At 45.6% G+C, this 26,241-nt stretch overlaps 1 protein-coding gene across 2 annotated transcripts in view; it reads right to left on the bottom strand.

Annotated features, from left to right (window-relative positions):
• The window catches only part of UBE4B (ubiquitination factor E4B), a 131,178-nt gene extending 117,709 nt beyond the window's left edge, over positions 1-13,469 (bottom strand). The window contains exon 1 of one of the 2 annotated variants that reach the window (XM_077458163.1): positions 12,502-13,469. In XM_077458163.1, coding sequence (XP_077314289.1) covers positions 12,502-12,525 — 24 coding nt within the window. In that variant the 5' untranslated portion in view covers positions 12,526-13,469. The remainder of the gene's footprint in view (positions 1-12,501) is intronic. The other variant, XM_077458164.1, reaches the window with a different exon arrangement.
• Positions 13,470-26,241: the final 12,772 nt, after the last annotated feature.

The raw sequence follows: 26,241 nt of genomic DNA, 5'->3' as shown, positions 1-26,241 counted from the left end.
TCTGTGTAACATGCAGAGGGTCCAGAGCTGTGAGGGGCTGTGTAATGTAAAGGGGTACAGAGGTGCAGGGTGCTGTGTAATGTAAAGGGATCCATAGGTACAAGGGCTGTGTAATGTAAAGGGGTCAGGAGGTTCAGGGTGCTATGTTATGAAAAAGGGGTCCAGAGGTACAAGAGCTGTGTAATGTAAAGGGGTCCAGGGGTGCAGGCTGCTGTGTAATGTAAAGAGGTCCTTAGGTGCAAGGTCCTGTGTAATGTAAAGGGGTCCAGAGGTGCAGTTGTGGAGAGGGGGGGTACACAGTAGTGACAAAAAGATATTGAAGGATTCAGATGTATGCAGGGGACACAGTGGGTGTTTTTACATTTTATGGTGGGGGGGGGGGGGGGGTGCCAGATATAGGATCCGCCCCAGGTGCCAAATGCTCTAGGTACGCCCCTGCATAACTCCAACAAATCTCGGATGGCATCATTAATAAATTCATGAAAACCTGCCGGGGCAGTACAAAGGCCAAAAGGCATTATGAGGTACTTCTAATGGCCTGTTCTGGTATAAAAAAAAATAAAATAAAAAATGCAGTTTTCCACTCGTCGCCCTCCTTAATCCTCACAAGATTGTATGCCTCTCTCAAATCAAGCTTCGTGAAAACCATTGCTCCCTTGAGGCGGTCAAATAACTCTGTAATCAACGGAATCGGATAGGCATTCTTAATTGTGAAATGATTGAGACCCCTATAATCAATACAAGGTCTAAATTTACCACTCTTCTTCACGAAGAAGAAACCAGCACCAGCAGGAGACAAGAATTTGCGGATGAAACCTCGAGAAAGTGCGTCTGCAACATACTCCTCCATGGCCTTATCCTCCAAGAAAAAAAGTAACTTGAATTGAGTACTGGAGGGGCAGAGCAGAGAGCCGGTAACTGATGATCACTGATGTCCGCTCAGTGAAGACTGAGAACTGAGCGATCAGCAGTCATATGAACACTCAGTTCTTGGGCTTAGATCTGGCAGGGGACAGGGAGGTGAAAAGAAAGGTTTGTTTTTCTTACTACGCCCTCCCCTCTCCTTTACGTAAATAACAAAATGTCTTGATAAGTAGTTGCAGTCTGGAAGAGTAGTCTTTCCAAGTTAGGGTAGTCTGCATGCCAGTGCAGCCTAGGTAACACCCACAGGTCATGCTGAGCCTCCAGGATTGAAAAAAAAATAAAAAAATTAAATGAGACCTAACAAACAAAAAAAGGAGCCGGCCAGACAGGAAGGAAAGGAGCTAAATGATGGTGGACGTCCCCCAGACAGGAAATCAGATGAATGCAACCTGACTTGTTGTAGATTCTTGCTTTTTTTTCCCCCGTAAATTCTTTATATCAATAAATTCTTCAACAAAAGCAGTGCAAGACAAAATAGCAGTAATGTCTCACAAAAAGTGAAAGTCGTACAATAGAAGGACACGAGCTGCGTGGGGTGAAAAACACCCCTCAAGACGAGAGACGATACTGCCAGATACCGGCCACAGTACCTGCCCAGACGGACACCCAATTTTTAGATGGGATAGAGAGAAGCAGGGAATTATGAAGGTGCCACGCTGGTGTGAGCATGTTGGTGGGAAGGTCAGAAAGACGTCAATCCTCAGAACATTTTTCCAGTAGGGCCTTGCTCTCAGAGTAGACGAACATCTTCCAGTAGGAGCACGTTTTTTGTATATTGTTCCCGCCTGTTTTGGGCAGCACGTACTAAATCCTCCAGCGTGTTGATGCCCTCAAACTTGGTGGAATCAATAGTGGAGAAGGATCTGGGTTGTTCTGGTTCATCATAAGCTTAATATTAGCATGCAATGCCAAGCTGCGGTTTCCAAAGGGAGCAAAACTCTAGTAAAAGTGGCATTGGACTCCATAGAGAGATCATTTTGCCCTTGTACAAATTAGTAAGGCCTCACCTGGAATATGCAGTTCAGTTTTGGGCACCAGTTCCCAAAAGGAATGATCGCGGGAACTGGAGAAAGTGCAGAGAAGAGTTAAGCCCCATACACACTATCAAATTTTCTGCTGATTTTTTGTCTTCAGATTTACCAAAACCATATAATATGAGGTCAAACCTTCGGAGTTTCAATGTGTATGCAACCAGGCAGACTGTTGCACTACATGGTTTTGGTAAACCTGAAGCCAAAAATCAGCAGAAAATCTGATAGTGTGTATGGGGCTTAACCAAGCGGATAAGAGGTATGGAGGAATGATTAGAGGAAATGGATTTATTCCCTATTGAGAAGAAGAGGAGATTAAGGGGGATATGATCAACGTGTACATAAGTGGTCCATATAATGAACTTGATGTTGAGCTATTCACTTTAAACGTCATCACAGAGGACAAGGGGGCTCTATGTCTGGAGAGAAAAAAAAAAGGATTTAATCTCCAATTACAGAAAGGTTTCTTCACAGTAAGGGCTGTGAAAAGGAGGAATAGACTCCCTCCAGAGGTGGTTACGACCAGCTCAGTAGCGTGCTTAATATAACTGGGTACTAATATTTATAGGTAAAATTGATCAAGGGAATCGATTGTGGATAGGGGGGGGGGGGGGGGAAATCAGAAAGGATTTTTTTTCCCCTCTGGAGAAAACTGGATCATGCTTTTGCTGAGGTTTTTTGCCTTCCTCTGGATCAACTGTGGGTGAAGGATTGTATGATTTTTTTTCCCCTCTTTCTCCTTTTATTGGTCGAACCAGATGGACATGTGTCTTTTCAACCTATGTAACCTTATTGAGACACAACAAGATGAAAGTAGGTTTGGATCCATCCATTGTAAAGCAATACAGGCTTTGGGGGCATTAGGCAAGTGATGGAGAAATGATTTCTTATAGGTCCTAACAGGGATATGAGAGCAGTGGAAAAGGAAGGAAGGCAGGATCATTCGGGACCGGAAAGCCATTGAAATGCTGGAGCGAGTTTTCGCACTTTCGGGGAAGACCAAAAAAAAAGTGTAATAGTATCCCTGGTTCCACCCGGCATCTCCGGCACCATCTTGAGGCCTCAGGGAAGCAACAACATAAAACCCACAGGGTGTGATACCATTGGGCAAGCAACTTCTAGTTAGTCTCCTGGACATGAGTACATATGGAGGACTTCAGGGCAAAAAGTGAATGATGTTTCGATGTAGATGAGGTGTGAAGGTCCTATTAAAAGGGGCGCTCCGGCCATTTAAAAAAAATAAATAAAAAAAAAGTTATCAGCTACAAACACTGTAGCTGCTGACTTTTAATAAGGACACTTACCTGTCCAGCGATGTCGGCCGCCCCAGAGGCTGACCCGTCCTTCGGCTCTCGGGTTCCGGCACTGCCATCCCAACTAAGGGAAACAGGCAGTGAAGCCTTGCGGCTTCACTGCCTGTTTCCTACTGTGCATGCACGAGCCATGTTGCACTTTGTCAATGGCCCCGTTTCCTGGGACACACACACACACACACACGTCCTAGAAGACAATGGGGCCTCTCGCCGAGGAGGAAGAATTGCAGAAACAGCGCTGCCGGAATAGGAAGAGGCAGATTAAAGTGGTTGTAAACCCTTGCAAACCACTTTGACCTACAGGTAAGCCTAGATTAAGGCTTACCTGTAGGTCCAAGCAATATCTCCTAAACCTATATGGTTTAGGAGATATTTGCCCGAAAACGGGCACCGCTGTCTACGGCACATGCGCCGTAGACAGCGGCGCGCAGGCGCACTGAGCGCGGCATTTCCAAGAATGGAGCTGCCGCGCGTGTCGACTCCCGTGCGCATGCGCGAGAGTGATGTCATCGCGGCTTCGCAGAATGACAGCGGCTGGAGCTGCGAGACGCCACCAGCAAGATGGATGCGGCGGACTACAGGGGACAGCGGCGACTTCGATGCATAGTAGTCCATTATGCTTTGCCTTTGCAGGGAATGAAAGAGGAAGTAAACCCATCAGGGTTTACTTCCTCTTTAAGAAGACTGCCTAGCACAACAGGGGTTTCTGGTGAGTAAAGATTAATACATTTTTTTTTTTTTTTTTTTTTTAGGGTGGCCCTCCACTTTAAGGTCCAGTTTCCATTTACTAAGGCCGGGCAGTATAAAGTCATCGGGGGGAGATCAGCAGGATCTACTGGACATTGCGAGAAGCTCACAGTGTGCAGTGAAAAGCAGAGTAAACGTGTCCAGAAGAGGAGCATGTACAACAGTGCAAGACTGAAGGGAAGGTAATATCCTTTTTAGCTGTTCTATCGGAATGCATTGTAATTGCATGGTACATTCACCTCACCACTATTTTTCCCTGAAAATAATTCAGCATCACTCATAACACTTGTTAAGGGTTAATGCACACAACTGATCAGCCCTGCACTGGAAAACAGCAGCTTGAGAATAAACAGTTCAACTGACTCTGTTATCAATCAGACCCAAACTTGCAGCTGGAATGTGAATGCTTCAGCCTGATTGGCAAATATAAGCAACAAGGGCAATCCTTTTTTTTTTCCAGCACGAGGCCCTACTAGATCCTGTGTTAAAAATACCCGGCGTGTGTAAAGTAAAACAATAGAATCCTCATCATTGTGTCCTTTTCTCTGGTGTCGGTGGAGTTGGGCAGACACAGACTGCATTCAACAACTGCTCAGCAGACAGATGGGGCAAAGACTTCCCTCCAATACAAAGGAATGGTGGTTGCTCATAGTAATTGGATAGTAGACATTATTATTATACAGGATTTATACAGCGCCAACAGTTTGCGCAGTGCTTTACAAACATGAGGGCATACAGTACAGTTACAATACAATTCAATACCGGAGGAATCAGAGGACCTCGCTCAGCTCCAGATTTATTTCATGATAGCACAGGTTAGAAGGAGAGACCTGAAATAGGACTGGCTACTTGAGGGCGATTGTTTGGGAGATCAATAACTAGTTTAGGGCAGTAATGAGTGTCTGCAGGACTGATAATGCTAAATAAAAGAAATACACAAAACATACACAGATACACCCAGTATGTAAATCCAGGTTATTTACTGAGCTGGGATTGTATGTAAATTGTTCACATGCCTGTTTATTTAAGCAGCCCATAGATGACTCCAGTCCACTCCCTGGCTGATGGGTCCCATGGCCCTTCATCCGATAGGGAGGGCAAAGGAGGGAGGGCGAGGAAGAAAGAAAGAAGGAGGGAGGAAAGAAAGAAAGAAGGAGGGAGGAAAGAAAGAAAGAAGGAGGGAGGAAAGAAAGAAAGAAAGGAGGGAGGAAAGAAAGAAAGAAGGAGGGAGGAAAGAAAGAAAGAAGGAGGGAGGAAAGAAAGAAAGAAGGAGGGAGGAAAGAAAGAAAGAAGGAAAGAGGGAGGAAAGAAAGAAAGAAAGAAAGAGGGAGGAAAGAAAGAAAGAAAGAAAGAGGGAGGAAAGAAAGAAAGAAAGAAAGAGGGAGGAAAGAAAGAAAGAAAGAAAGAGGGAGGAAAGAAAGAAAGAAAGAAAGAGGGAGGAAAGAAAGAAAGAAAGAAAGAGGGAGGAAAGAAAGAAAGAAAGAAAGAGGGAGGAAAGAAAGAAAGAAAGAAAGAGGGAGGAAAGAAAGAAAGAAAGAAAGAGGGAGGAAAGAAAGAAAGAAAGAAAGAGGGAGGAAAGAAAGAAAGAGGGAGGAAAGAAAGAAAGAAAGAAAGAGGGAGGAAAGAAAGAAAGAAAGAAAGAGGGAGGAAAGAAAGAAAGAAAGAAAGAAAGAGGGAGGAAAGAAAGAAAGAAAGAAAGAAAGAGGGAGGAAAGAAAGAAAGAAAGAAAGAGGGAGGAAAGAAAGAAAGAAAGAAAGAAAGAGGGAGGAAAGAAAGAAAGAAAGAAAGAGGGAGGAAAGAAAGAAAGAAAGAAAGAGGGAGGAAAGAAAGAAAGAAAGAAAGAGGGAGGAAAGAAAGAAAGAAAGAAAGAAAGAAAGAGGGAGGAAAGAAAGAAAGAAAGAAAGAGGGAGGAAAGAAAGAAAGAAAGAAAGAAAGAAAGAGGGAGGAAAGAAAGAAAGAAAGAAAGAGGGAGGAAAGAAAGAAAGAAAGAAAGAGGGAGGAAAGAAAGAAAGAAAGAAAGAGGGAGGAAAGAAAGAAAGAAAGAAAGAGGGAGGAAAGAAAGAAAGAAAGAAAGAGGGAGGAAAGAAAGAAAGAAAGAAAGAAAGAAAAGAAAGAAGGAAGGACGGACAAGGAGGAGGAGGACGTCTCCCGCCTCTACCCTGGAGGAGACAGTTCACTCCAAGCCATCTCCTTTCCATCCCAGGAGATGTTAGGTCCCACCTATAAGTTATCCCATAGGTAAAGTATCAATCGCTAGATTTGGCTTCTCTTTTTCTTGAGAGCATAATATATTAGACGTTTTTTATCCACCCATTTATTTATATTTTGTTTAGCTTAATTCATGGCTCCTACTCCCGATGATTGGCTTTAAAACGCCATGAAACGCGTTGAGTCTACACTCAAGAGTGCTAAGCGCTTCTACAATCATAAATTTGTCTCTCCTTTTATAGTATGTATGGTTTTGATAAGTATATTTCATTGATTCATATGTTTATTATATTCATTGCTGTTTGTACCAATAATGTTCATTTATAATCAATATTAAATATGCTATTATTTTTTGTACACCTCATGCATTATATATTTTTATATTATGCATGACATATTATATTGCATATCAATAAAATCATTAAGCTAACATAGTATAACTTATGGACTACCCATCAGGATTGGAATACTAAATCCATTCAGAATTGTGAATTTGTGAATGGCTTAACTCCATTAATAATTAAGTACCGTATTTATCGGCGTATAACACGCACATTTTTTTCCCCCTTAAAAACAGGGGAAAATCGTGGGTGCATATTGTACGCCAATACCCCGCCGATTGTGAGCCTGTGGCCGTTCTTGGTGGCTTTCTGCCATAAGCCGCTGAAAGCCACCAAGAATGGCCAAAGGCAGCCAAAAGCAGGACATCCGGCTCTGCATCTCAGAGGCGCCATTTTTAAATGGCAAAGCTGAAAAAGACCCCGACAAGGCTGCAAATGACAAGACTGCAGATGGACACTGATAAGGCTGCATTGATGGGCATTTAAATGTAAGTTTTTTTTTTTATTTAAAATTCCCTCCTAAACTTGGAGTGCGTGTTATACGCCGATAAATACGGTAGTTTACGCATCAATTTTCAATAACAGAGACATGCCTCATACAAAGTCCTGTATCCATTTTTTTTCTGTTCTCCCATAGATGACTCAATTTTATTTCACTCCACCACAGGTGGAAGGAAAGAAAATTACTCCATCACCCCCCCCCCTCCATCAATACACAGGGAACATTACCGGCTGACAGAACCCAATGATTACTGCTTAAGACTATAGCCACCGACAATCAAATGTAAAAAAAAAAAAAAAAATCCAACAGGCTAGTTGTGCCCACATTGATCAATGGATCAACGTGGGTACAATCAGCCTGCCCATACATGGATTTTATCTCAGCCAGTCCCTGCCGAACCAGCCGAATTTCGATCCATGTATGGCTGGCTTTACTTGCAGCTTGATACATTCTGGTCTCATTCACACTTATGGCAGTGGAGCATTATAAATAGGATTCCTCAGATGTGCGGCATCAGTGGTCACCCCTTCCCTTTTCGAACAGTATAAATAGGCGGTCAATCCGTAGTTATATCGCCCACCTTGAGCTATAAAAAAGGTGGCCAGATGGGGTGGTACATGTGATGCAGTAAAAACGATACCACGTCACGTTCAGCGGCCAGTACCACCAAATGCGACACATTCAAGTGAATGGAGTTGCACCACACACTTAAGACACGTGGGACCTACAGCGTATTCTGTAATACATTTCTATCTGCAGCATTACAAGACAAATGTGGCTCCCAGGTGTTGCAAGTACAGGAGTATTCTACACTGTATGGATGCACGTCCTACAATACATCTGTGTGTTTCTTGCTAGAGAATTACTTAGAATTTTTTTTTTTCTATTGTGAAAGATTAATGTTATGCCAAGTAAATTGATACCCAAAATGTCAGGCTTCAAAATTGCGACCGTTAGAGGAATGGCGACAAACTTTTACCCTTAAAAATCTCCATAGGCGACGTTAAAAAAAAAAAAAAAAATTCTACAGGTTGCATGTTTTGAGCCAATGAGGAAAGAGCAGGTGCGTGGCCGAGCCACGGCTCTGTGTGTCTCATGGACACAGAGCAGGGCTTAGGAACGAGCATGCATCAGTGTCCCCAAAGCAAGTGGCTTGCTATGGGGGCACTGGTCATGGTGAAGGAGCCAGGAGCCCTGGCGGGGGACCAAAGATAATTTAATCTAAAAACATTAAATACCACTTTAAAGTGGTTGGAAACCTCAGATATGAACAAAGCAAATCCCTCTATAGCAGTGATGGTGAACTTTGGCACCCCAGATATTTTGGAACTACATTTCCCATGATGCTCCACTACACTGCAGAGTGCACGAGCATCATGTGAAATGTAGTTTCCAAACATCTGGGGTGCCAAGGTTCGCCATCACTGCTCTAAAGTATGTACTTGTCTCAATCTAGAGCACTAAAGTCTCGTCCACACGATCCGATTTTCAGACTACCGAATGTCAGTTTTTTTGTTTTTTTTTGTGTGGCACAGTCTCATGTCGAAAGTGAAGAGGTTACACACAATACGAAAATTTTCATACGACAGAACACAACTTCAGAACTTGCTCTTACGTTTTTTTCCTACGAAAACCGTACTAAAGAAAAACGAAAATCGGACGTTGAGTTCACATCCGACAAAAATTTTTTTATAGTCTGCACATTCAGCTTTTGTCTGACGAAAAAGCGAAATCTGCTGACGAAAGCACCGTACCAACTATCCTGAAAATCGGCAGACAGCTCGTCGTACAAATTTTTCCATCAGGATTTTCGTATTGTGTGTACGGGTCTTAAGTGTCATTTATGTCTGCTGCCTTCTTCCTCTGCTATCAGCATGAGTCCCTTCTGACAAGGTTACCTGACCCCAAGAGAACAAATGGTGACAGGGGAGGGATCTTGAGCTTATTGACAGCCTTGGCTCTCTTCTTGTATGCTGTGTAAACAGGGGGGGGGGGGGGGGGGGGTCCTGTCCCTCCAAACAGGTCTCAGAGCTTTATAAATTCAGCACTCTGAATGGATGTAGAGAAAAGAAGACTGCAGATAAACAGGAACAACTTCTATAGAGGGATTTGTTTAATCTGTGTATCACCTGAGGATAGTCCCTTCACTGGCTATATGTAAAGATTAAAACTGGGTTCACACCAGTGTGACTTGGATGAGAGTTTCTCCAACATCCAATTTGCATTTCAGGAGATTGTGACCGGCTCTGTATGGAGGTGGCGTTCTGCCGATTTGTGCCCTCCTTTGCATGCGCAGAATGGAAAGGGATTCCAGCTGATTTGCTCTTCAGCTGGAGTGACTTCACCACAGTGCACATCGAAGGAGGCTTTTTTGACAGACCATACCATTTGACTGGCACAATAGAATCCTATGCAAACAGTGGAGGGACAGGGTATTTGTCAGATTGAGCCTCGCTGTCGCAGGGCGGGTTGTGGGTGACAAATACACCTGTCCCTCCAACTGTTTGCAGAAGATTCAATTATGCCCGTCAAAATGGTATATGCCGTGTTAAAAAAAAAAAAAAAAAAAAAAAAGAAAAGCCTCCTACGATGTGTGCACATGCGCTATGGTGAAGTCACGCCAGCTGATCGGGAAATCAGCTGCAGCGCCCTTCCGTTCTGCGCATGCGCGGGCACTTTTCCACGGAGGGCACAAATCGACAGAACACTGACACCATAGAGAGCCGGTCACAATCTCCTGACATGCAAATTGGATGTGAGGAAACTCGCATCCAATTCACACTGGTGTGAACCCAGCCTTAATCTTTACATATAGCCAGTGAAGGGACAACCCTCAGGTGATACACAGATTAAACAAATCTTTCTATAGAAGTTGTTCCTGTTTATCTGCATGCACGGGCACTTTTCGACGGAGGGCACAAAATGATAGAACGCCGGTTCACACATCTCTGGAGCGGCTCCGCTGTGTATTGCACAGAGGTCCTGTGCCTCTTCTGGTCTCTTTCAGGTCTGAATACAGCCAAAAATTCAGGGTGAAATGGGACCTGAAACGGTGAATGGAGACGCATCGGACCCCCGGCTGCGAGCCACTCCGTTCCTCAGTGTGAACCCAGCCTGAAAAAAACACTTTAAAAATTGACTGTTATTTACCTAGTGGGGTGAGGACACCATACACAAGACAAGAGAGCAACAAAACAAACAACGTGAGCACAGGACTGTTTACAGGCTGAGAGTTGGTCTATAGCTAGATCATTGTAGGTATATATTTATGGCAGATCAGGGTGTATTTACACATTCTGCATCGGTGAATCTTCCTGGTGCATGCAATTTAAAAGTAGAAGTAAACTCAAAACCTAACTTTAATGCCGCGTACACACCACCGGTCTTTCTGTCAGAATAAACTGTCCGACGGTCTTTCCGACAGAGTTCCGCTGAAACGGACTTGCCTACACACGATCAGACCAAAGTCTGTTCATTTTGAACATGATGGCGTACGGCGGGACTAGAAAAAAAAAAAAGGAAGCTCAATAGCCAGTAGCCAATAGCTGCCCTTGCGTCGTATTTGGTCCGTCGGACCTGCATACAGACCAACGGTTTTCCCGATAGGAAGTGATTCCATTGGAAAGATTTAAAACATGTTCTATTTCTAGGTCTGTCTGAAGCCGCGTACACACGGGCGGATTGTATGGCCTACTTAGTCCGTCATACAATCCAACGGACAGTCCGTCCTACTTTCGAATGAACGGACTTGACCACACACGGATGCACAAACAGTCCGTCGAAAGCTTGCGCGATGACGTGTACAGCACGTACGACGGGACTAGAAATAGGAAGTCCAATACATAGCAATGCAACCTTCGCCGTGTAAATCCTTTCTGAGCATGCGCCATTCTTAGTCCGTCGAACTAGCCTACTGACGAGCGGATTGTCCGCTGAAACCAAAGTATGACGGACAGTATTACGGAAATTCCGAAATACTTAGTACGCCAGACTGCACGCTGAAAAAGTCCGCTGAAGCCCACACACGAGCGGATTGTCCGCTGAAATGTGTTTCGACGGACTAAGTAGGCCATACAGTCCGCCCGTGTGTACGCGGCCTGACTTAAAAAGTCAGATGAAGCCCACACACAATCGGAATATCTGATGAAATTATTCCGTCTGACCTTTTCTGCCAAAAAGTCAGTCGTGTGTACGCGACATAAATCTACTCTTAGCCACATTCTAAGCCTAATCTATGTAGCCCGGTAAAGCAAAGAAAAATAAATAAATAAATAAATAAATAAAAAAAAAATCGCTATACTTACCTGTTCTGCAGCCACTCCGGTCCGGTCTCCAGCGGCGTTCCTCTATGTAAGAGAAAATCGACAACAACTGGGAAATGCCTGGGATGTGACGTCACCAATAGTGTTACTATGGGGGCGTCCGTTGTCAGCTGCCCCTCCTGCAAGCCGCCGCTGACGCTGGGACTGGAGCGGCTGCAGTACTGAGAAGTGCAGCGATTTTTGCTTTACATGACTAGATAGATTAGTCTTAGAATGTGGGTGAGAGTAGATTTAGTTTTTGAGTTTACTTCCACTTTCAATGCCAGATGTCTAAGACAGGTATCCTATTCCCCCCTCCCCCCGAAAGGTGCAGCTTGTGGCACCAGAGGGTGGAACTCCACTTTAAGACTGGGATGCCATAAGACCCCTTTCACACTGGGGCATCTTCAAGCGCTTTAGTGTTAAAAAAAAGCGCCTGTAAAGCGGCTGAAAGAAGCCTCATCCGCAATCCCAATGTGAAAGACCGAGTACTTTCACATGGAGACCCCTTTCACACTGGGGCATTTTTCAAGCGCTTTAGCATTAAAAAAAAAGCGCCTGAAAGAAGCCCCATCTGCAATACCAATGTGGAAGCCCGAGAGCTTTCACGCCCAGGCGCTGCGCTGCAGGGGGTCAAAAAAAGTCCTGCAAGCAGCTTCTTTGCAGCTCTTTTGGAGCAGTGAATACACCGTTCCTAAAGCGCCCCTTCCCACTGAAATCAATGGGAAGCGCTTGCAATTCACTTTTGTTAGCGGTGCTTTTAACCCTTTATTTGGCCACTAGCGGGGGGTTAAAAGTGCCCCGCTAGCGCTTGAAAAAACGCTGGTAAAGCGCTGCTAGTTTAAGTGGCGCTTTACAAACGTTTTTCGGGCGCTGGCAGTGTGAAAGGGCTCTGACTTTTACATAGGGATTGCAGGTGAGGCTTCTTTTAAGCGCTTTTATTTTATTATTTTTAACAGTAAAGCGTCTAAAAAACGCCCCAGTGCGAAAGAGGTCTTACAGTTCATGTGCGAGTAAAGGCAGGCGCCCCAATACTTTTGACAATATAGCGTCTACACAGAACGTATAAGAAAAAAAAAAAGAGTAATCTAATTTTCTAGCAGAACTTAGGTAGATCGGTGTGGTCAGTCTCACCTCGTCAGCGCTCAGCTCCTCCATGTTTCTCCTCTTAATGGTGGCAGAGTCTGCGGGGGGTCACAGTAAGGGTCGGGGGGGGTGGGCACAGTCCGGGTGCCTGATGGCCGTTCTTAGTGGCCCTCGGGAGGAGAGCGAGGTGTAGAGAAAAGGTTAAGGAAGGGGGAGTGGGGGCCCAAGAGAATGAAGCGACAGTCCAGGGGCCCCCGATGAAAAATCTCCTCTCCTTAAAGGGGCCCCGGTCTAAGGGATCAGCAAAAGTCCTGGGGGGGGGGTAAAAAACAGGGGCCCTTACAGTCTAGGGGGCCTGCTAACGAAACACAAAAGGGGGGGGGCCCTAATAAGCGGTGATGTCTAAGGGCCCGGGGGAGGGGAGTAGTGTCTGTAGGGGGCCCAGAAGATGTACAGGAAGGGTCCAGGAGCCTAGACAATGAAGAGACAGGCTAGGGGCCCTACCAGGGGGGATGCAGATTCCAGGGGCCCAGAAAACAAAAAGAGTAGAATATAGGGGGGAGAATGGGGGAGTCTAGGGGCGCACAGAACAAAAGGGGGGAGTCTAGGGGCCCTAATATCACAGGGGCAGAGTGTAGGGGCCCAAAGAAGGAAGCAGCAGCAGTATATAAAGAGTAGACAGAGTCCAGGGGCCCGAGAAATGAAGAGGCTGCCTATGGGCCCAGAGAGTAGAGGGACAGGGTCTAGGGGCCCCGGAGAGAAAGGCCAGGCAGGGTGTATGGGGGGCCCTTCGGAGGTGTACAGAGTCCAGCGCCCCGGGACTGTGAGGAGGGGACCCAGTCAGCCTCAGCTCGTCATGGTCAGCGGGCACACCGCTCGCTCTCTCTCTCCTCCCACACAGGCACCGGAAGAGATGACAGCCTCCGCCGCCGCTTCACACAGGATTATTCATCAAAACAACCGGGCGGCCATCTTGCCAGCGCGCTCACGTCACCTCAGGGCCCCGTCCTCCGTGCGCGCGACCTCAGCCAATCGGCGCGCCCTAGGGGCGGGCCTGCGAGGCAGGCGGGGCGGGGCAGAGAGAAGGAGGGGCCGCCTGGTAACAGGGGGAAGAGTCCGGTGTCCATGGCAACCTCCCCCTTGAGCTCGGGCCTTCTCGCCTGCCAGAGCCTGAAAGGGGAGGGGGAGGAGCCATTTCCTGGAAAGAGGCTGACACAGTGTTCAGTGACTTCCAGGAGTCAGGGCAGGGGACACACCTTGCGCTCTCTACCTATACTGACTGTATTCACTACACATGATCAATCAGTGTGCTCCCATTGTATGTGGGTGGGAAGGCAGAGTCAATTGCCTGACACTAAGGATGTGGCGTGTTCGCATGGTGCATGTGCAGAGCCCGCCAGGAAGTCGGCGCAGTGCTGCGCTAATCACAAGCAGTGAGACATTGCCCCGATGCACGGCTGCAGAGATCTGGCAGTGTCTCATTTCCTGTGATTAGCGAAGCGCTGCGCCGACTTCCTGGCGGGCTCTGCACGTGGACCATGCGACTGCGCCTGAGCTCATCCTTACCTGACACCCTCACAAAATAGGTGTCCCTGCACAAATCAGATGAAAGTAATATAGTACTACAGTGTTGCTACCCCTCCAAGTGAAATTTACTGGCAGCATACCAAAATTTACAAACGGTACCCATTTTTTTACTGACGAAAAATCTTGAAATTTACTCACAGATCTCCATTCTTTATGGACGCTGCAAAAAAAGTACCCAAAATTACTGTTTTTAGTGCTAAACAATGCAAGTATCTATATTTCAACTATAAAGTAAACACATCGCTAGTGCTATTAGCAATGTGTTTATGTTAAACAAAAGTCAAGAAACATATTTCTCCATTGGCATGAAGGTCAGGTTACTATAACCCAGCCAGTTCCCCTTTATATCAGAGTCTGCAGGATTCCCCCTTTCAGTGCAAGGGAACTCTTATGTAAAGTGGAACGCTACAGATCATGATGTAAGGGGGAACTCTGAAGTGGGGGGGCTCTGGTGAATAGAGACCACCTTCTGAAGAGTAAATACACTAAGGTAAGGGGGGGGGGGGGGTTACTAATATAGGGGGAACCTTTATATCAGTGCCAAGTTACATTATTGTATTCACTTCCCCCTTACATCAGTGACCCTCCTCAGACTGGCCTGGCAGTGCTGTCACTGGCCTCCTCTCAGGTTCAGGGCTCAATCTGATGGCTCCAGCTTGACGGCTCTGGTTTCATTTTATAGTCTCCTTCCCACATTCCAAACACATCAGTCCCCTCCCTGTAACCCCCATCCCGGCGGCGTTCCCACTCTTGACTCCTTTCTAGGATCCCCCTCAGAGACTGCAGACATGATAAAAGACAAGAGATGGTCAGGGGCTGCAGACATGATACAGGAGGTGGGCAGAGGCTGCCTACATACTACAGGAGGTGGACAGAGGCTGCCGACATATTACAGGAGGTGGACAGAGGCTGCTGAGATACTTCAGGAGGTGGGCAGAGGCTGCCTACATACTACAGGAGGTGGACAGAGGCTGCCGAGATACTTCAGGAGGTGGACAGGGGCTGTCGACATACTACAGGAGGGGGACAGAGGCTGCCGACATACTACAGGAGGTGGACAGAGGCTGCCGAGATACTTCAGGAGGTGGACAGGGGCAGTCGACATACTACAGGAGGGGGACAGAGGCTGCCGACATACTACAGGAGGTGGACAGAGGCTGCTGACATACTACAGGAGGTGGACAGAGGCTGCCGACATACTACAACAGGTGGACAGAGGCTGCCGAGATACTACAGGAGGTGGACAGGGGCTGTCGACATACTACAGGAGGGGGACAGAGGCTGCCAACATACTACAGGAGGTGGACAGAGGCTGCAGACGTACTACAGGAGGTGGACAGAGGCTGTCAACATAATACAGGAGGGGGACAGAGGCTGCCTTCATACTAAAGGAGATGGACAGAGGCTGCCGACATACTACAGGAGGTGGACAGAGGCTGTGGACATGATAGTGTCCTCCTCATCCCCTCACAGTAGCCTTCTCCTCTGTCCACCATCATATTACTTCTCCACTTCATCAGTGTGCTGTGTCCTCCTCCTGTGCCCCTTTCACCTCTCCACGGGTCAAGGCAGGCCCTGACCCTTGGAGAGATGAAAGGGGCACAGGAGGAGATGTTCAATCAGGTTCAAGTCTGGGCTCTGGCTGGGCCCCTCAAGGACATTCACAGAGTTGTCCTGTAGCCACTCCTTTGTTATCTTGGCTGTGTGCTTAGGGTCGTTGTCCTGCTGGAAAATGAACCTTCGCCCCAGTCTGAGGTCCAGAGCACTCTGCAGCAGGTTTTCATCAAGGATGTCTCTGTACATTGCTGCATTCATCTTTTCCTCGATCCTGACTAGTCTCCCCATTCCTGCCGCTGAAAAACATCTCCACAGAAAGATGCTGCCACCACCATGCTTCAGGGATGTATTGGCCAGGTGATGAGCAGTGCCTGGTTTCCTCCAGACATGACACTTGCCATTCAGGCCAAAGAGTTCAATCTTTGTTTCATCAGACCAAAGAATTTTATTTCTCATAGTCTGAGAGTCCTTCAGGTGTCTTTTGGCAAACTCCAGGGTGGCTGTCATGTGCCTTTTACTGAGGAGTGACTTCCGTCTGGCCACTCTACCATACATGCCTGATTGGTAGAGGGCTGCAGAGATTGTTGTTCTTCTAGAAGGTTCTCCTCTCTCTACAGAGAAACGCTGGAGCTCTGTCAGAGTGACCTTTAGGTTCTTGGTCACCTCCCCAACTAATGGCCTTCTACCCCGAATGCTCAGTTTTGCAAAGTTTTCAAACAAACTTCTTTCATGTTGTCATTATGGGGTATTGTTTGTAGAATTTTGAGAGAAAAAAAATGAATTTAATCCATTATGCATAAAGGGTGTAATGTAATAAAAAGTGGAAAAAGTGAAGCGCTGTGGATACTTTCCGGATGCACTGTATATACACACTCTGCCTATATATTATACATTAACCACTTCCATACCACAGGCTGTCATATGACGTCCTAGGCTTTTAGCGTGGATATCTGAACGATGCCTGCAGCTACAGGCATTGTTCAGATATCATCTTTTTCAGCCAGAGATTCCCTTAACCATAAAAACAATCATAGCGGCAGTTCAGCCTCTTGCTTGTTTTTACAGGTGGCGGGAAGGGACGGCCACCCTCTTCTGCTGCCCCCCTGTGCTTCTACTGGCTTGCCCGTGTGATCAGCAAACCGGAGAAGGTATCCACTGGTGCTGGAAGTTAGCCATAGAGAATACCAAGGGCCAGATCACCCCCCCCCCCCCGCTAGTCTCTATGATCACATCTGGCCTGGCAGTTGTAAACACTGCCATGTACTTGGCTGGAACGGCCGAGATTGTTTTTCTTTTTTCTTTTTGATCTCGGTCTTTCCTGCCTAGAGGAGAGATGTGGGGTCTAGACCCCACATCTCTCCATAAAGAGGACCTGTCATACCCTATTCCTATTACAAGGGATGTTTACATTCCTTGCAATAGGAACAAAAGTGATCAAAAAGAAAATTCATGCGCTATCGTTACACAACTGGGTGGGCTCGGAGCGCAGTGCAGCTGCGCCACAAGCCCACCCTTTTTTGAAGCTCAAAAAACACTCCCCCCCCATTGGAATCCATAGTCTGGCACCCTGATATGTAGATCAGGGGGCCGGATGCATGGATGTGTGCCCTCTATGGATGGGCTGCCACTGCTTCTAATCCTGTTTTGGTGTCAATCTTTCATTTTCAATGATACACAGGACAAATAGAGAGGGTGAATCTCCTCAAACAGGTACAGGCAGCAATAGAAACCTGACAGTTGTTCTAATCACTTTAGAACAAAAAGTTTTGCCTTTAGTTATACTTTAATTGTGGTGAAATTCCTGTCCGAATCGCATGCTGTTTCCCTCACGCTTCTGTGTGATCCCAGGCTAAAGTCACTATGACAAGACTCTCTATTTTTGTTTGGCACTGTGCTGAAAAGCAGAGCCACTATGGCTGATCTATTGACAGCCTAGATATTTACTGCTGTTCAGGGGCTCTGGGCTTCAACAAAATGGCAGCCTCCAGTAAGAAGGAAAAGGAACGATGCTGGAGGCAATTGACAGCACACACTAATTCTGGTGGCATAATTATTAATGTGGAATGTATGTTCCTTGCTAGAAAACATTATTTTTATCAAATTGTTATGGGTAAAGTTCCTCTTTAACACCTTCCTGCCCGGCCTTTAGCAAAATGACGGCCGGGTGGGGTTCCATTGTTCTGACTGGCCGTCGTATGACATCCTTCAGAACAAGCCGCTCCTGCGGGCCCCCAGGGACACACCACATCTCAAATCACGGGAAAGAAACTATGACCTAGGCTCTTTAAAATGTGATTAGCTGTGTCCAATTATAGCTCATCACAGCCTAAATAGGAAGTGTCGATTATCGGAATTCCTCTACTCGTGCTGACAGCGTTTTAGTAGAGGATAAGCATCTCTCCTTACGGGGGGGGGGGGGGTCTGCGCTGATAATCAGTGCATTGATTATCAGTGCAGGCTCATCAGTAACACCTGCTAGTGCCCTCCAGTGATGCCCAGTTGTGCCCACCAAGTGATGCCAATCAGTGCCTATCAGTGGTGCCAATCAGAACCCATCAGTGCTGCCTTTCAGTGTCCATCAGTAATGCCTGTCAGTGCCTCCCCATCAGTGCTGCCTATCAGTGCCATCTATCAATGCCCATCAGTGACGTTTATCAGTGCTTATCAGTGCCGCTTATCATTGCCCATCAATGTCGCCTATCAGTGCCCATAAAGGCTGCCCATCCATGCCACCTATCAATACCCATCAATGCTGCATATCAGTGCCGCCTATCAGTGTCCTTCAGTGCCCATAAAGGTTGCCCATCAGTGCGTGCCACCAGTCATTGCCCATCAATGCTGCATATCAGTGCTGCCTATCAGTGCCCATAAAGGCTGCCCATCAGTGCCGCCTATCAGTGCCCAGTAATGCTGCATATCAGTGCCACCTATTAGTGCCCATCAGTGCTGCATATCAAAGCAGTCTATCAGTGCTGCATATTAATGAAGGAGAAAAATTACTTGTTTACAAAATTTTGTAACAGAAACTAAGAAAAACATTTTTTTTTTCAAAATTTTCATCATTTTTTATTTACTTAGCAAAAAATAAAAAACACAGTGGTGGTTAAATACCTCCAAAAGAAAGCTCTGTCTCAAAAAAATTATAAAAATTCAGTTTTGGTACAGCATTGCACGGTCGCACAATTGTCATTCAAAATAATAAATATGGGTGTCTTGTATTGAAGTGGTTAACTCTCAGATCCCTGGGCCAAAGTACACCTTTGGCGTAACTTGCTTTTAGGAGGAACATACTAAGCCTTGACATCCACCTGTCTAGCGTATCACTGCTTCCTCATTCCCAGTATGAGGTCCCATCATGCACTTAGCGCAAACTCAGTGCGAGATCGCTCCGATGAGAATGGCCACCTCCCCATACATCCTCCCCCGGTAACAGCCAATACGGTCGCTTCTCCTCTTGGCTAATCGGGTCTTAGGACCCGCTTCCTGAATGGCTGGGAGGAGAAGGAGGAGGACAATAGCGAATATAAATGTGCTATTGTCACACAACTGGGTGGGCTCAGGACACGATGCTCTGCACCCTGAGCCCACCCTATTTTGAAGCCAATTAGAGCCTCAGGCTCTAAACATGTGCTCCCAAAACCCCCCCCCCCCACAGAAATCCATACGTCTGGCACCCTGCATGTAGATTAGGGGTTGGGTGAATGGATTTGTGGGGCGGCACACCTGCACCCCTAATGGAGCGGCCGCCACTGGCCTTTAGTAATTTCAAACCAGGCAGGAACAAGGTTTCGAAATCTTACTTCAAAAAGTACAAAAGGCATTACAAAGTCCAGTATGCAGAGATATTATTTTTCCCTACATCCCTAACCCTAACTCAGGCTGTGTGCTGCCCCAGCATACCTGCAAAGGTAGTGTCAATGTAAAATACCCATAGTCCATCAGAGGCATTCTCCAGCAGCTGGTGTCTTGGGTGAGAACCACAAGCTGTGACGGTCTTTACATTTTAGATGTAGTAGTTATCAAAAATCTTTTGTTCCTGGGCCCTGGACCTCTTCCTCCACATACACCCAACCACACGGGTCTGGACCACTGTGCCTCTTTTATAACACAGAAGCAGTGAGAGTCGGACCCAGAGAAAAACCCGCCACAAACCCAAAAGTACCAGGAAAATATTGACTCCTCTCCTGTAAGTAGGGTATATCTTGGGTCCCTCCCTCCCTTTCTTAACCCAAGATATACCCTTACTTAATTGATAAATTATTATAACCTTATTTACCCAGAGCCGGCGTTTACCAATCCCCCATGTTCACCGTGGGGGGACTTTATGGATCTCTCTGTCTGCAGCCTGTTCCTTGAAGTGGGGTGAGCTGATCTCCTTTTTAAACATATAGGGAATTTGTGTATGTAAAATGAATAACATTATGATAACTGTATTGCTTATATCCTTATATGTATGTATTATCTAATGATTGTGATACTTTTATATAGATATCCTCCTGAGGAAGCGGGCCTTTTCCCGCGAAACTAGTCGAGGAAATTTGTTGTGCACTCTCTACGGTTGAATGTTCCCTATGGAGAACCCGTCAGGAATACCTCAACTGTGATGTGCATATTACTGTACCCCTTCAAGTGATATTTCATTACTGTTTTGTTTTATATCTTTATTAAAATTATATTGATTTTAAATTTCATTAGTGTTTTTCCATTACCAAGTACCGGTATAGTCCAATCTATTATATGGCTGAATGGAACTACATATGGGGTTGGTGTGAGCGACTACCCGGTATTTCCATTTAAGCCCCTTTTCCCTTACAAACGGCTGGTGTGATAACTGATCACATGTGCAATACCATGGTAGTTGCAGATCAAACAGTGGCTAAGATGGCAGCTTTCATGGCTGAAAATATTTAGGGTTTAATTCTGCTTAAAGTGGAAGTAAACCCATCAGTTTAACAGTTTCAAATAACAGTTACATTCCCGGCATGCGGGGATTGCTAACTGCACATTGATTGTGCTCTCAGTCAAACTGTCAAACCATCCAATGGCTGGTGTCATAACTGATCACATGTGCAGCACCATGGCAGTTGAAGATTAAGCAGGGTCAAAAATGGCAGCTTCCATGCCTGAAAACGATAGGAGGGTTTACTTCCACTTTAATATTTTATCTACTGTAGGGTTAGAGATTGCGCTGGACTGACTGAGTCAGTTGTGAGTCGATGACTAGGTGATAGTAGTGGTAGGATGAAAGAGTTCTCTTCCAATGCTTTCTGCCTCACTACATCTGGAAAGGGATGGTGAGCCCTTTTTAGGCGCCTGGGCTGCTGCCTTAGGGTATGGCCTTGAGGTAGTTTCTGCATGTAATATAAGGGGTAGTGGAGACGGGAGCACCAAATATCCAAAGAAATGCAAAAAATAAAAAAAGTTTTATATTTTGTGGTCGTTTATTGGAAGAAGCAAAAAAATGCTCAATGCAACGTGTTTCAGGGGAAAAACCCCCCTCTTCCTCAGTGCTGCTACTGTTTGCAGGTTGTTGAACAGGGAAAACACCACAACTGTAAATCTGGTATTTCAGACACATCCCTGTGGGATTTAACCTGTTCACCAACCTACAAACTTGGCTTGACATTTTTTTGCTTCTTACAATAAACAACCACAAAAACCTTTTTTTATTTTATGCATTTCTTTTGGATATTGGGTGCTCCCTCCCCCCCTGCCCCTAATATTTTATCTAAGAAGCTTCTTCCGTGGCTGAATCACTGCAGAATCATCATCATCACCAGTGCTTAGCTGCGGCAGAGCTACATCTCCCTTTGGCCATTGAAGGAGTGATGCCATAAGAGAAGATGAGTGGTCTCTTAGCGGTTCTGCCCCTGTTTAGTTGTTGAGGACTGCTGACGTGAGCATAAGGCATTGTCTGCAAGATTGGGATGGTAAAAACAAGTTCTCGAGGTGTGGTACTACTGTATTGCCGCCAAACGTGACCCATTCCAGTGAATGGGGTTGTGGGGAATGGTCTACACTTGTGGGGTGGTAAAAACAGGTATTTGAGGCATGGTACTGTACTGCCGCCAATTGTGACTCATTCCAGTGAATAGGGTTGTGGGGCAACTGCTCTGCTACCGTGTTTCAAATATCCCTAAAATGGGATCTAATGCTAGTGTGACATAGGCCTAAGGCTTTATTTATACCGGCGAGTGGGGTGGGAATGTTAAAAACCAGGCAGTTGAGGTGCAGTTTTACCCCACTCTACGTTGTGTAATGGCATACATGGGCCTATGGACTATCCCTATGGGATAGGGCAAACACAGAGCTACAGACTCTTCCCATGTGATAGCCTACACAGGGCTATGGATTTTCCCAATGTGATGGCTTAAACAAGGCTACAGTCTCTCCATATGTGATAGCTAAAGACTCTCCCCCTATACGATAGCATACTCAGAGCTATGGACTGTCTACATGTGACAGTGTACACAGGGCTACGGACTTTCCCCATGTGAAGGTGTACACTAGTCTACGGACTCCCTTTGTGTAATGGTGTACACAGGGCTGGGTTTTCTACAAATGTGATAGCGTACACAAGGCTATGGACTTTCCCCACGTGATGACATACACAGAGCTACGGAGTCTGCACATGTGATGGCGTACACTGGGCTATGAACTTTCCCCATGTGATGCTGTACACAAGGCTATGGACTCTCAAGTGATGGCGTATACAAGGCTATGGACTGTCCTAATGTGATAGAATACACAGGCCTATGGACTCTCTCCATATGATGGCATACGCTAGGTTACGGACTCTCCTCATGTGATGGCCTACTCAGGGCTACAGATTCTGGTATATATATATTTTTTTTGTATAATCTTTATTTAAGACAAAAGAACATTTCCAGTAGCATAAAACCAGAGGCTTAAAAGGACATGTATAAAAATGTAGAAACACATGGAGTACAGATAAACAAGGAAATAATAAAAGGAACAACAGTCATACAAAAGGGTACCAGAGCTCCCCCCCAAACAAGACATGGGGGTAACCTCTACTTCACCTTCACCAACTCGTACATGTAACAGGGGGAATAAGCTTGACAAAAAAGCCCAGTAGCTAGCGCTAGAGCAGCATATATTTACCAAGTGCTAAAATAACTAAAGGGTAGCCTGACCGCCTGAAGTGCCATGGGCAGGGGGGGGCAAAAAATGGCCTCCAACTAACCCCCCCAGCACACCACCGACACCAGTGCCTGCCCTGAAGCATAGTATGCACACCATAGAAGGAAACAGCACCAGCCTCAGTAGAGGTGTCCTTCCCCACAGTCCTAAACTGCTAGATCTGCCTATCAGGCTACCACATTATTTATTACAAAAACCAAATTCCACATGTAAGAATGCTTAGACATTGTCCACAAGAAAAAGAAAAAAAGAGGGAAAAAAAAAAAAGGAAAAGAGGAAGGAAAAAGAAAGAAGAAAAACAGAAACGTACCTTGATTCTCGCAGTTAGTACCCTTGCCCACACCAAGCCTGTCATCCCATAGTAGGAAAGTCTATATGGATCTGGAAAGGATCGCATCCCCCACCTTAAGTGGGCCTCTTCTCATTGCTGCTGAGGCTAAAGATACGTTGCCTAAGAGTTGGTTCTGCCATTTCCAGCAAAGCCAGATCTAAACTGGAGGACATTTGCCCTGGATCCAAAATGTGGTCCATCCAAGATGACCAAATGCTGCTGAAACAATTACAGGTACCTTTTTCAAGTCGCTATCCAGTCCTCGGCTTCCCTTATTTCATTCACCCCTACCAGGAACTTGTGCTCACTTCCAGTAAATTGGAAGCAAACGCTTTTCTGAGTTCAACAAGTGAGGCAGTGCACTTTTCTTATATTGGCTAACTGGCATGGGAGGAATGTGCAAGAGGACGTGAATCGGGGAGAGAGGGACATCCAGGCCCAGGATATCCTTAATCTGTGTCCTAATGTCCACGCAGAAGGGCCTTATTACAGGGCATTCCCACTACAGATGTAAAAGCGTACCAAGATGACCACAGCCCCTCCAGCAATGCTCAGATGTAGAGGGGTAAATTTGTGCCAAATCAACAGGTACCCAGGACCAGCGTGACAAAATCTTATAGTTTCCTGTGTTTTGCAATCAATAGAACTTAAGTGAGAAAGCTGGTATAGGTGGGTTAGCTGAGCTGAGGTAGTTTGCAACCCCCCCCCCCCAAGTCCCTTTCCCAGACCCGTATATATGTGGGCTTATTTTGAGAAGTGGCAGAACCAAGCAGTTGATATAGTTCAGAGAACATATGCTGTACCGCTTCTTCCTCTATAAAGAGAGATGTTCAAAAGGGCATGAGGGAGGAATTATCTTTTAAGGAGCGCCATTAACCTCAAAGAAGTGGTGGAGTTGCCTATACCTCCAGAAATCCATATGGAAACCTCCATGTCAGCAGCTTACCATTCCTGAGGAGCTTACCATAACTGGCATTACCATCCTCCTCCCAAGGCCCCAAGAAGGCCACTTGTTCTCCAAGAGGAAACCACAGGAACCCTCCCAGCGGAGTCAATGGGGATACAGGAGGTGCCAAGTCCAGTATCAGATTAATGAGATCCCAGACTGCAAGAGCATGAGTCGTCAATGTGGAGGAAGTATCCGAAAACCCTGTATTACCAAGACCACCACGGGGCATAGGATAAAACTCCTGCCTGCCATGTATTTCTCCAGGGAGACCCAAAGCTTAGAGCGAATGTGGAAGTGCCAATTAAAGTATCCTCTGAAGGACAATAGCCCTATAGTACCTCTGTATGTCTGGGAGTCCCAGGCCCCCCCTGCATATTTTGGGCACCTCAACACTCTGAGCAATTTGTTGTTTCCAGACAAATCCAGATAGCATTCTAGACAATTGGGTAAATAAGCCTCTGGGCAAGGGCACAGGTATGTATATTTTTTATTTTAACATTAATTAAATTTTTTACATTAAGATCAGATTTTAAAATGGCAACAGATAGATACTTAAAATACTTCTATTGAAAGAACATCTGTGGGAGGCCCCAGCACAGGGAATAGATCTTAGGCCTTGGCTACATAGACAGCTGGTTGCTCTATCATGTTACTATAATTGCCATCAATTAATCACTAAGCTGTCAATCACTAACAGATGGAAATTGCATAAGTAGCATACAATAGCGATTATTGCAGCTTGCCACTGCTATGATATTAACGCTATTGTGTAGTTTCCACCATAGGGAACCTTTTTGTTCTCTCTGTTAACAACCGATTTCTGTGGTTAGCAGTCAGGACTATTTTAGTTAATATACAAACATACCAGAAAAAAGGGGGAAAAAAAAAAAATAATAAAAAAAAAAAAAAAAAAAAAAAAAAACACCCCACCATACATACAAAACACATGCAAGGCACACAGCTGCATGGGCTTAGTGCTAGTCAGAGGAGTGCAAAGATTGAACTTACAGTGGCAAGATCTTGGAAGGTCGTATAATGGCAAAAGACCCCCTGCTTTTCATCTTTGGTGCCATGTGCTATAGAAGCATGAACCAGAGTTGTGTTATCCATAACAACCAAGCTCTTGGAAGGATAGGAAATGACAATAGATTGCCTGTGTGTTTCATCTTTGGTGCCATGTCTTTACAGGATACCCTTAAATAACGTCATTCATAAAAACCAAACTCTTGAAAGGTTGTGAAATGGCAATAGAGCACATGGTGTTTTAATCATAGATGGCATGTCTCATAGAAGACATACCCTCAAATTTTGTCATTCATAACAGCCAAGCTCTTGGAAGGTTAGGAAATGGTGATAGAACACCCGCGTCTCATCATCGGCTCCATGTCTTATAGAAACATACCCTCAAACGATCCCACTCAAACTCTTGGAAGGTTCATAACTGGTAATCTACTACCGGTTTAATACCATGTCTTGTAGAAAGACACCCTCAAATAATGGCATTCAAAACAACCAAAGTAAACTTTTGGAAGGTCAGGAAATGGCAATAGACCACCTGGGTTTCATCTTTGGTGCCATGTCTTATAGAAGCATACCCTCAAGTTGTGCCACTCACAACTACATTCCCACCTTTCTAGATGATGAAAGCATAGAAAAATTGTGGTTTGAGTAGAAAGTAACAAGGAGACATGCTCTGTGTGGATGCAAAAAAATAAAGAAAGTCATGGCAGACATGCAACTTTAAGAAATTTTCTTGTAACATGAACGAGTTCACATCAAGTCCCAAGCACATTGCCCTCCACCAGACCCCATTCATTCTCCACTGGCATTTTTTTTTGCCCCGGCCTATGACTAAGCCCCAGCTGGGTTGGAATGTGTCAGATTAAAAAAAAATAAAAAATAAAAAAAAGGGAGCAAGGGTCTAGTAGAGTGATTGGACTTGATGTTGTAACTCTTCCATATCACAATAAAAGTTTCTTGAAGAAGAGAAAAAGTTTTAGTCAGCAGCCCTGGTCAGTTAGGGTGAGGCAGAAGACCAACTGGAGTGGTCTTTTTTGTGTCAGTATTGATATCTGTGTGTAAATGGTCTCTTCAGGTTTGCCCGATTTTGGGCATCTTGGGAGATATAGTCTACCGCACACAGAAGAGACAACTGGTTTTAGCCCCTGTACACAAGGTCGGAGCTTTCCACAACCAAATC

The sequence above is a fragment of the Lithobates pipiens genome, unplaced genomic scaffold (genome assembly GCF_037356315.1).
Source record: "Lithobates pipiens isolate NorthernLeopardFrog02 unplaced genomic scaffold, aLitPip1_a1.2 Scaffold_27, whole genome shotgun sequence".
NCBI classification, from domain to species: domain Eukaryota; kingdom Metazoa; phylum Chordata; class Amphibia; order Anura; family Ranidae; genus Lithobates; species Lithobates pipiens.
The sequence above is the reverse complement of the archived record's forward strand: the minus strand, read 5'-3'. Positions and strand labels throughout refer to the sequence as shown.